Genomic DNA, 12,194 nt, shown 5'->3' with positions numbered 1-12,194 from the left:
AAAAACAAAGGGATAAGAACAAGATTGTAAGTAAGTATTAAAAATAACACCATGTTACAGTTGGTGTAAACATACATCAGACAAACAAAATGCAGGCGTGTGACTTAAAACTGGCAAGAAGACATGCATCGGTCTCTTGGCTGTTGGCCTTTTAGTTCCTCCTGAAGTTAATTTGGAATTGAGCTGGTAGAACAGCACATCTGGAGAAACAAACAAATCTGAGTTTGCATTTTAGGATTCAAATAAAAAGAAAAAAAGCACACAGTGTACTGTGCTTTCTATGTGTTTGCACAAGAATTAAATGGTAGCATGATGCGAATCAAGGAATATTAACAGACTGTGCCTAGTAGCATTTTTAGATCAAAAAGCATTGTACCAATTGTCTTCTCCAGCTTTTTCAAATTACAAGAGTTTATATCAAATCTTTTTATGTGATATATATAAATAATTTACAAAGGAATAAAACTGGGATGAATTTTAATTGATGAGCTGTTCTGAGTAATAGTTCAATATAGAAATATTTTTGATGATTAATCAAATAGAGTAAATTCAGAATCTTTACCTTTTAAACAATGTGCTCTTGGAGTGACTGGCAAAATGTGACTATAGTAGGAAAAACAGTAATATATTAATTATTATTTACTTTAAAATCTACTTTGGATTCTGTTGAATAAATTTAACCTTCTGTTGTAATAATTTTAATTTATAATTAGACTTTGAAATCTTTATGTGTCCCAGATTGTCTTTGTAATAATTTTGGAGGGTGGCATTTAGAATGACACCGTTTTGTCTGACTGGTTCTTGGTCCAAGATTCCTAAAGTAAGTGTAAATTATAGTGTAACCAAAACTAATACAAAAAAGCACCGGTAAAAGATATGTTTAAAAGTTTTTCATAAGGATTAATAATTTTTTGTCACTTCTTTTTTTCCTTTTCTGCACTGCTCAAAGTAGTAGATCTAAACTGTAGAATATACCTCCAGGAGCTATTCTGCATGATTTGTCGGCATCCTGCACTTACAGGTATATGCAGTCATGCTCAGTGCCAAACCTCTCCAAGTAAAGCAGGTTTAAACAGTATTGCCCTAAGCCACGTGCAAACATACTGTAATGAACAAGTGAGGCATCTTTTTTTTTTTCCTCACAGGGCTTTGAGGGTGTGTATGTGTAGTTTGAGTTCTAGCAAATGAACCATAATAGATTTGTTAAGCATAGGTTCTTTCTTTCCTAATTAGTACTGCAGTGATCCCAGGATGTGAATGTTGCTTATACAAGAATGTGAAAGAAATCTTTAGATGATAATTTGGTATGTAATTAACAGGTGGTATACAATATGTAAAGAGATGGAAAATAACATGAACAGTAATTGTTTAACTTGTAGGAGGGTGATGCTTGTTGATGAGGAAAACAAAAACTAATGCTGTACTGGAACTGACTGAGAAAAGGAGACAGAAGAAGCTGGATGAATGCTATGGGACTACTGTGAATAAGGGGGAAGGGGGCAGAAGGGTTCAGAAAAGGCAAATAAAAAGGCTGAATCCGGTCAGCAGAAAGGAATGGAGAGAAGATGGCAGAGGAGACAGGCAGAGATGGATGGGATTAGAGTCCCATTTCCCAAAGTCCACCAAATCCTATTGCTGCCAGCAGAGGGTTTGAAATCTGACTGTGTCTCAGCTTCCTTTGTTCTGCATGTGCAGGATGGAAGTTACAGATGTCATCAGTTACTTTGCTAGTTGAAGAAAGTTCTTGAGCATAGTTTGTAATTTGAAGGTTCTGATTCGTCAGCTGTTGTCAACGAATGCAGCAGCAGCAGTAAGTTATTGAAAGTGTTTCTTTTGCTTTAACAAAAATCCAGAAAGCTGGGCATGAAAGCCCTGTGTGAAAAGGAAGCAGTTCAGGTCACAAAGCCAAGTAAGTATTCAGAACTGGGAAAATGCCATGACTGAGATCTCCTGTGAAACTTCCATTTCCTCTCCAATGTAAATACATACACTGTTATGAGACAGCTTTAGTTGCAGGTTCACAATTATTCTCTCAGAGGTAGTTGCCTCTTTCAGTTCAGATGATGTGTCATCCTGGCTTAATGAGTAACTACTGAGTTTTTTGTTTTTTTCTGTGTTGTCATCTGGATTTGTGTGTTAGTCCACTTTTTGCTTTCTGTTAGGAAGACAGAAGTTTTCTTCCTGATGTTTTCTGTTCTGGATTGAATGATTTGGTCTTTACAGTATCAGTAAGAGATAAGAGGTTGAAATTAGACCTATTTCACAGAGGGGTATATGAAGCGTAGAAACAAAACTTCAAGGTTTATTCTAATTTTTCAACGAATTTGATACATGGAGGACTCCACGTAACTTCAGTTATGACTTAAAGTGCATCTGTTTTATCATCAGTTGCCCAGGAAATAACACTCCAGAATTAATGATATTGTTGGGAGTCAGAAAATGAAAAAGGTCCCGGTGTTGGATGAAGGAGCAGTCTAGGCCAGGTGCTGTCTTTGGCACTGACCATGGGTAGATGCTCAAGGCAAAGGGTACAAGTGTTTCCAATGTATCCTTTCCCAGATTGGATTTGCCAATTAAAAGAGAAGGGAGTCCTATAGCGAAGAGGTCTTTAAAGAACATAAATTAAGTTTTTACTCTTAATTGATCTAGAGGATGAGTGAATGTGGTGGGAGGAAGGCTACCTTTGTTAAAGAGCTAAACATAAGTAGCATGAGTACCAATTCCCATGCAGATTGCCATTTATAAAAAATGTGGTGTTGTTTATGATTACATGTTCAGCACTATGCCAAGGCAACAAAACAGTCCTGTCTTCCAGCTGTCTAACCAGGGCAATCTTTTTTCCCTTTCCCACAACATTTTCCTTCATTCACTCCAAGTTTACACCTCTGAAACAAACGAGGCAATGGTGTTACACAGGTAACACCAACATAGTCCAGATTTATTTCCGTGGCAGCTTCATCCTGTATACGGAATAGACAGGAAGTAGAAAAAATAGCATTTCATCGTACAAGATCATGGTTTGAAAGAAATATACACATGAAAGAGTTTAATTTAGTGTTGCAGCCTTAAATCTAACATTTTCTAACTGTTGAGTCTTGATATCTTACGTGAATGTTCTTCTATGGTAATAAGTAAATGGTGTCAGATGGACAGAGAAAACAAACACAGAAGGAGAAAGATGTGAAATGCAGAGACATGCCGGTCTCAGATACAAGTTGTTTGCGATCAACTATTTGTCTTTTATTTATATCTCATTTAAAAATACGTGTGTGTCAAATCTCAGATTTCTCTTCTTTTAGTTCTTATGAAAGTTCCGATGATGTCAGTGAGATTTTTCTGTGAAAGCCTAAGAGACTGACCTGAGACGATGGTGTGAATACGATGTGATGCTTTTCTGGTTTTTGTTTCTTTTCCTGTAGGTGAAGATGAGGATGAGTTTGAGAATTTCATGCTGCCCCTCACAGTTTCATTTGAAAGCGTGACTCAGATGTTCAACACTAGTTTAAAACAAGAAGAGGCGAAGGTAGGTTTATTTCCATTACAGGGAAATAAATTATTGATGAAAAAGACTGATCGTAGGGCAACTGTTTAGCAACGGATTGTCATCTCAGTTCTCTCTGTCTCTGTTGAAATGTATAAACCTGTATATTGGTATGTATATTAGTACTTGCATGCATATGTGGATAATTAAGGCTGTAGGCAGCAGAGATACAAAGGCCATGAATGATTGTCATGAAAGAAACTGTACAAAAGTTGGGATTGGGATTTTCAGTGTTTTATGGATCAAGTGACCTCATTTGAGTTCCATTTGTAATCAAAGGGAAATTTTTAATTCTTTGATAGTTTATCTGTTCCATGGTTTCCTTTTCTACGCTAGTGTCCTCTTGTGTTTATTAACATTTCTATTTGGGAGTATAAGGAGACGTATTCTAACACACTTGATAAAACACTGCTGCTTTAAAGTATTTTTTTTTCAAACAAGAATTTATTATATAAATCAAGACTTTATTAAATGGCTGGGCATATATGTATAAATAGGAACTGGTCTTGAAGTATTGCACCCTTAAACTGAACAAAGTGATTAGGATAACTGATAGCTAAATAAGGTTTTTATGTGCCTGTGGGAGCCATATTAGGATTGATTTGACAAGTCAGTTCAGCTGTGGCAACAGTCATAATATCTAACACAACATTATGTTTTATTAGTAAAATCCTTAAGTGCAGCAAGCTGTTTGTGTCAAAACAACAGTATATTTTAGGGAAGAAAAAGACTTGAGAGATGCAAGCTGCATCATCAGGAATGATAATATATTAGAGTGCTATTGCATTAAAGAGAGCCCCTTCTGAATAAATAGTTAACGGTGCATGCTGGAGGCTTGCTTCAGCCACGCAGGGTAATTTGGAAGACACCCTCACGCTAATCCACTATGTTAAAATAGTTTACAAAATAATGGAAAATTAAATAGACATCATCATTTTGAGCCCCTTCTTTTCATAAGGAGATGAGCAGATACGCTGGAAATATTTATCCAGTGATTTATCTGCAGTACATATCTGACATTACCAGAAGATGCACAGTTCACAGTAATCGCTTGAGCTGAGCTATTGTTTTTTAAAAATAATAATATTATTTCAACGTGTACTTATTCAAGTTTCCTTATTTCTTGTTTGTATATTTAATTTTAATATATTTTTGCTTGTGAAATACAGGCAGTTAAACTATTTGGGTTCATCTTTAAAACATAAAAGTTATTAATTAAAAAAATGGGAACGAAGAGGTCATTGGACCGCGTTATTCTTTCTGCAAGAGGCAGCATTTATCTCGTGTGAGAATTCAGTTTATTAAAATAATTTTGCTGTTGTCCTGCCTGGTTTGTTAGAAACCATCTCAGCAGAGAAATTTTAATGGAGTGCCAGTGATATATTCCTAAACTAGCAAGTTCTTAACGACCCTGGAAAGTGACTGCTTGATTACACTTTAACGGTATTTGCAAATAAAATCACAAGTAATTAAGGGGAAATCTCCAGGCTTTTGAGCAAGTTTGATGCATGATAACTGCCTGATTCAGCTTCATCTAGAGTAATGCTGTGTAGACAAGAGCTACTGAGATCAATAGCAACATAATGATAGTGGCAGAATTAAGTGAGTAACCTGAGAACTGTGTCTTCAAAATGCATGCAGCTGCCACAAGCCAGGGCCACACAGTGCACTCCGTGCTTCCGTCCTAAATGTTCATCAAAAGACGCCCTGCAGGAAAATGGAGTTAGATGCTCTTTATTGCTGATCGTGTCTCTTGCCACATTTATCAGGGAAATTGGATTAGCAGTTGGCAGCTGCAGGTAGACAAGGTTCTGCAGTGATTAAATATGCAGCTTGGCTGCATTTGTTGTGACAGACCTTTAGTAAATTCTACTGTAAGCACCATCTGTCTAATTTGTATAAAGAAAACTTGGTGCTTTAAGCTACTGATAAAGGACTAAATCTGTTGCTTTATCATAAACAAAACTTTTGCTCTAAATTCTCTTAAACGTAATTTATTAGGTTAAAGCTATTTTTCTATCACGATGAATAAATAATACATGCAAAAGTGCTTTCAGGTACTTCATTTCCCAAGTACTGGAAACAAAAACAGTTCAGTTCTTCAATAAAATGCTTAGTATTCCGCTCCACAGGGAGATGACACTGTTAAAATATCACTATGAAAATGGTCCAGGACTGCCAAATTCATTTAATTTGTGGTTTTTACTAGGACTTTCTAACTGGCTAGGGTTTTTGTTTAATATTTCTGAACTGCACCATTGAAAAGCAGTCACAGCAAGGGAGCTCTTTCTTTTTAAAATACATTTGTAATCATTCAATCTGCATGCAAAACATATGTTTAGGTTTCTTTTCCAGTGAGATCAAACGTAATTGAAGATGGCTTAAGTAATTGTGCGTCGCTTTTTTTTCCTTTGCTGGTTCCTTCTTCGCGCTTTTGTATTAATACAAAAGATGTCCAATATTAAAACAGAGGGTAATTTTCCCCTAAGAGTTTCGGGGTTTCTCTTGCCAATCTGGTGAGGTAATGTGTCGACCGGGTAGCCGGAATCTCAGGCGTACTTTGTTTGGAGTTGTGACATCATCAGGTTTGATAGAAATGGGCGAAAAAAAACTATCTGAGGAGAAAGCAGTTAAATAGCAACATGCTATCTTTAGCCGGTTTGTAGAAACTCCATGCTGTTAAATTATTTAAAATCCTTGATTTTCAGCTTGCACACATTAAAAGTTTTCACACTAAGTGCCAAATGTTGCAAACAGCACTTTAACAGAATGATTTTGCTTTGATCCCTGTAGCAGTTCCTGAATAATTTATCACAGGTTATTGCCTTAATTCTGGAGAGGGATAGAGCAATAAAGGCAGATGAAAACACTCCAGTTGAAACACCTTGGGGCCTGCTCATTCCTCTGACACGGCTCTTTTGTTGGAACTATTTAGAGGTTATTAAGACGTGTCTCCAGAATTAAGAGTATGCTGTAAGGATGAAGACAGCCATCTTAATTCTAAAGACAAAGCGCAATGACCCTTCACCTTTTTTTTCCTTTGTTGTTATTATATAGTAGAATTATGAGGGTAATATTATAGCTGCACCCAGTAGTGCCACTATGGTTAAGGGTCTGTCAGACTTTCCATTACAAACCCTGTTTTGGAGGTGGGTGGCGTGAGGAGTCTCGTCCCTGCTAAATGGCCGGAGCCAGGCAGCGGGCACACACTGCCAAGTCAGGGCTGTTTTTCAGAAAACGTTTACATATTCTTTTAAAAACCTTCTGGAAAGGCTCGGTCGGGACTTGGAACCAAAATGCTGCGATTTTTAAAGATGGGTTTGATTTAACGCTCGAGGAAGAAGCATTTTGAAACTGAAATTTGATCAAAATTGTTTCATTAGTAAGAAAATCAATGTGTAAGCCCGTGTACTGCTGACGAGATCTTTTTACTGTGTGTCTTTGTTGCTGTCTGCTGTCCCTTTGCCCCAGAAATGGCCGGTCTTGGTCGGGACGAAGCAGTTGCCTTCATGTGTTCTTCAGATTGCTCTGTTAAGTTTGCAGGGCACTTCCAATCCCCCGGGATGGCAGTCTAAAAGTAGACGTGTCAGTGTGTAATACTGTTTGTTTGTCACTAGTAAATCCTATGCACGTGGATGCTATTTGAAAAATTATAGTAGGCCAGTGAACCTGAAAAACTTGAATGTCTTGGGAATCTGAGAATTTTGCTGGGGTCTCGGCCTGGTCTTTGTTGTTGCTTTGTTGGTTTTTTGCTAATATGACTTAAACATACATGGAATCCAGAGAGATTTTTGCTCCAACTGGAGTTTCAAGATATTTGTTACCAGTGACCTAAATGGAGCAGGATTTATCCTGGGTTCTGTAGCACTGTACAGGCTGCTCGGACACCATCAGCTGCCAGAGGTCTTTTTTATAAAGCTGAGTTCCAGTGGTGAGCATCTAAACCACTGAGTTGTCTGGAACTGTATGGGACAAGAGCATTAAGTTTTATGCTGCATTGTAGATTGAGGCAATTTATTAAGAATAAGGTAATTAGTAGTATGGACTTATTACTAACGATAACTAGACTGAATGGCAGAGTCAGCATGTTCTGGGGATACGTGTTTGGCTGGTTGTGTTTATCTAGACCGTGTTCTAGAGTCCACAGTAAGATGGTGAGTTCAGCTTCAAGCACAGCCACGTTCATGTCTTTCCAGGGACTGTAGCTCTCCTCCTTCCTCGCATCAGCCTTTTCTTTGTGCAGTATTGCTTACATCATTTTTATTTTATTTTATTTTATAGTGGCTAGAATGGGCAAAAGAACCAAAATCATTCTGGAAGATTTCCACTTCCCTGTGTATTGTTGTGTCTTTGTATCCCTTTGGAAAGAAGTGTAAAGCATCGCTGCCTTGTTCTTTTCATTCTTTATGTTTTGGCTGCTATGTCTGCTTAACAGTTATTTGCTATGTGGGCAAAACAGTGCACAAAGTATGAAAACACAGATAGATACAAGGATGAAGTTACGATTTGATGTCATATCTTCTCAGTATTGAACACTTCCTCTCTAGTGATTTCAGAGTCCCATTAAAGTTAATGAGAGTTGAGACCTCTGAGCATCTTGAAAGTTCAGGCCATTACAATGCACAACAGAAAGGAAGTGCAAATATTAAAATACTCCTAGCAACCTCACCGCTGTTTCATAGAGAACTCAATTTATCCTCAGATAAATCTACGTGTATGCCATCCAAGTCAATTGGACTAATGTGTCTGTATAGGAAAAGCAGAAATTAGCCCTTGTGTAAGATTACATTTAGCAATTTAACAAGGCATCAGCCTTAATTTGCTCTTTGTGTGATCAATTAAAATTAATATGTGAACCTTACCTTTTACGTTTCTCAGCACTGTCAATATTACGGTGTTATCACTGGGTGCAGTTTTGAAAACTCTTTTTAAGAAGAGAACTCCTTGCTGTTTTGTTTCCATGCTTCTATGATTTTTTTAACCAGGCTCTGCAGTACTGTGAGCTTTCATAATGAAAAAACAAACCCTACAAACTGCACCTGCCACACATGGATAACATTTATTAGTACGAGCTCACTGTCAAAAAAGAATATTTGTTTAACTGCATTCAAAAATGTGCTTATATTGTGAAAATGTCTTTTATTATTTCTATTAATTATCGTGCAAAAACCTTTTTAGTAGGGGGCAATTGTCTGCATGTAGTTTTGTCTGCCTTTGAGCTGGGAAGGTTCTGAAGCCACTATTCATTATAGGGAAAAAATATCTCAGAACTAATGCTAATGCAGATGGAGATTCACTTGGTCCTCTGGAAACAAAGTATCACCCCTTTTTGAAGAAGCCAATTTTGGAAAATGACTTAAAAAAAAAAAAAAAAAGAAGTTAAAATAACAGTACAATGAGAATCTCAGTATAACCTTAAATGCAGCTTGTTATGATTGCCAATTAGTCTTAGAACTCATTTTAAAATATTACAGGCTTAAATTAACATTTTATTGTTATTGCTACTTTAAATATATTAATACGGGAAGTACTTTTAAACTTAATGCACTGTATTTGTGCATTGTTTTAATTTGCATTATTCATTGGTATAGTATATTGAATAATCAAAAGCATTTTCTAAGCATTTTGCTGGTGTTCTCTCTATCAAAGCTGTGGAAATCTTGTTTGTTGAAAGAGCCTTAGTGTTTTTTATTAAAAAAAAGTATTTGAGCAAGGCATTTAAACTAATGAATCAAAATCAGATATGTGGTCATTATTGGCTGATTATTACTCCATCTGCTCTGTGCTAACGTGAAAATCAATTACTGTGTCTCTTTCCCACTGACAGCGTATGTTGATCGGGCTGGCAAGAGATCTTCGAGGGATTGCCTTTGCACTAAACACAAAGACCAGCTACACCATGCTGTTTGACTGGATGTATCCTTATTACACTATGACAATACCAGCTCTGTGCACAGAGGGATACCAGGCCCCTTGCATTAGTTTAATAGTATGGCACAGTGGGGAAGAGGAAACAAAGCTAAATGAACTAATGTGTAATCAGCTAAAATTACAGCACAATGGCAACCGTGCAGTTAACTGGGAAAGACCACAGAGAGGTCACTTTTTTGTTATGTCACACTACTAATCTGGAAAACAAATCCAAATGGTTTCTCTCCCTTCTTAAATCCATAATGTTTTTCTAAAGAGAAATCTGTGTTTTAAAGCACAGTGTGCCTACATTTGTTTCAACATCAAAAGTGCTTAAAAAAAATCCTGTTCAAGTGCAATCTGGGGAGATTCCTCTCTGATATGAATCATGTCTTTAATTTAGTCAGTTACTTTCTATTTATGTCAACTCTATTAATATCACAACACCTGCAGTCCTCCTGATCAGAAGCAAATGGACGTCTGAAACCAAAATCCAAATGGTTAGGCTGCAGCTTTCTTTGATAAATAATGATAACGCAGCTCTCTTTGCTTTCAGTATTGTATACATTTTTGTACCAACAAATATGATAATACTCGTGGGTATTTTCTTAATACTTAGAGGATGTTTTGTATTTTCATGAATACAGTAGCCATAATTCTTTTTAGGCAGAGTCATATTAGTAAAAAAAAAAAAACCTGCAATATGTAGTGAAGCAACTGCAGCTATTGGCTTTAGAATTTAGATCTCAAAGCTGTGGATGTTAATTATGTTTATTTTATGAGCAGAAAAAATAATGTTCAAGTACAGCTGCATGTGTTATTAGAAATGCAGCTTCTAAAAATATTTCAGTTAAATAATGCACGTCTTGTGTTTGCTAAGTTTTTTTTAGGGGGAAAAAAAGAATGCATTATCAGAAACGGTGACTAGGAAATTATCCTGAAAGGATGACAGGCTGTAGAACTGAGCCTGATACGATCTGATAGACATCCTTGTGTGGTGGGTAGAAGGATTGTGATGACCATTCAGATAAGCCCTATTTGAGACCTTAACAAGCTAGCAATGATTCTGTCCATGTGCAGGCTCTGCTTGCATGACACAGCTTGCAGGAAAAAAAAAAATCCAAAACAGAAGGCAGTATAATCTTTTTTTCCTTCAAAAATCAATGGAAAGCATCACTTAATTTCAGTTTTAGAGGACTGGGAAAAAAAAAAAAAAAAAACTACTGAAGCCAGTCTGTGAATTAGCATCTCATTTTCTAGTGAGCGCCATTGGGGTACGTTTAACTTCATTAGTTCTGTTTGTGCTTATGTTACTCGAAAACTTAATAATACAGTCTAGAGGATGTGTAAAAGTAGATCAGCGTTGTTTCAATTTCAAATTCATTTTACTTTGTTTTTCCTGGTACGGCACGAGTATCATGCTGCTCTGGACAAAAGTGTAAAGCTCCAGCTATAGAGAGAGGGATGGGAGAGATTTCCCTCCTCTGCATTTGGAAAAAAAAATGGATTCATCCATGGAGGAGGTTTTTTATGCAGGGATCCAGGATATGTAATCCTCAGCATCTTTTCCTGTATGAATTTTTTTAAAAATATTCTGTTTCATAAATTAAATTCATTTCAGATAAAGAAAACCAGCTTTAAACTTTTGGACTTCACGAATCTGTATTAAGAGTATAAATAGAGTAAAATGAATCGTTGTGGCATTCGAAGCTCGGGCTTTCTCAGGTACTTTTCCCTTGCACAGGTTCAAAATACCTTTCCTTGCCACCTTTGGCTGTAAAGCTTCTGTTCAGTGGCTTTCACCTCATTTGGCTGAGTCCCATTTCATCCAGGTATTGATCCTAAGCATTGTAGCAGAATAAGTTGCTATTATCTCAACTCTTACGTGCTGTACATAAGGACAGAAAGGGAAATGCAAAGAGAAGGGAGGGTCAGCTTCTGATCGTATCATGTTATGTTTAAATATCCTTTGATTAGCATATTTCTTTTCGAGTTTCAAATATAGTGCCAGAAAATTAAAAATGGACTTTAATTCTAGAGACAAGCTGTTTTTTCCAAACAGATTTTATTCGGTACTGTTTGAAGCTTTAGTCTTTTAATATTAAAAAACTGCAGATACAGAAAACTTGCCCCCCCAAAATTTTATTTACTTGCATTTGTTCAGTAAATAAATAATACAGATAGGCAAGAAATAAGTGTGAGCTTTTATTACCGTAAGATTATTCTGTACTGAAGAAGCACAGAAGCAATTGCTTATAAATCACTGACAGAAGAATTTTCCAAGGAAATATTTTGGGTCTAATCCCTGTTTCCCAACGAGTTACACGTAGTATTCGCTCAGGTGAGAGATTCCTCTTTTTTTTTTTTCCTAAGTGTTTAGGATTTAGCTTTTGTCCAGTAGGTGGCAAAAATGAGCAGAAATAATGCCTTTTAAGTCCCTTCTGTCTTGAGGGGAGCAGGGGGGGAGGTGGCACCGCTGTACCTCTGTTTTACCGTTATGATAGAGTTCTTAGGATCGTGGTTTAGAGGTGAATCATCAGGTATGCTCAAGCTGCACTAGGTTGCCAAATAGGACTGTTATGTAGCAGGCTTGCTTATACTAATTGAGTTTCTGTAGCAAATCAGGCTCCTTGGAAAAAGGCCAAAGGCTTTTCATAATTGTATTGACAAGAAAATGAATATGATAAATGGTGTTCATTCAGCTGAGACAAGATTTATAGTTTTCCTCTGGCAAGGGATGAAG

At 36.8% G+C, this 12,194-nt stretch overlaps 1 protein-coding gene across 1 annotated transcript in view; it reads left to right on the top strand.

The window, feature by feature from the left end:
- The window catches only part of RANBP17 (RAN binding protein 17), a gene marked incomplete at its 5' end in the record, with an annotated part of 152,996 nt that overhangs the window by 96,032 nt on the left and 44,770 nt on the right, over window positions 1-12,194 (top strand). Inside the window, 2 exons of the mRNA XM_021410843.1 lie at window positions 3,420-3,523; window positions 9,369-9,457. Coding sequence (XP_021266518.1) covers window positions 3,420-3,523; window positions 9,369-9,457 — 193 coding nt within the window. The remainder of the gene's footprint in view (window positions 1-3,419; window positions 3,524-9,368; window positions 9,458-12,194) is intronic.

Source organism: Numida meleagris, chromosome 12 (genome assembly GCF_002078875.1).
Source record: "Numida meleagris isolate 19003 breed g44 Domestic line chromosome 12, NumMel1.0, whole genome shotgun sequence".
NCBI classification, from domain to species: Eukaryota; Metazoa; Chordata; class Aves; order Galliformes; family Numididae; genus Numida; species Numida meleagris.
This window is presented reverse-complemented; position numbering and strand designations above follow the sequence as displayed.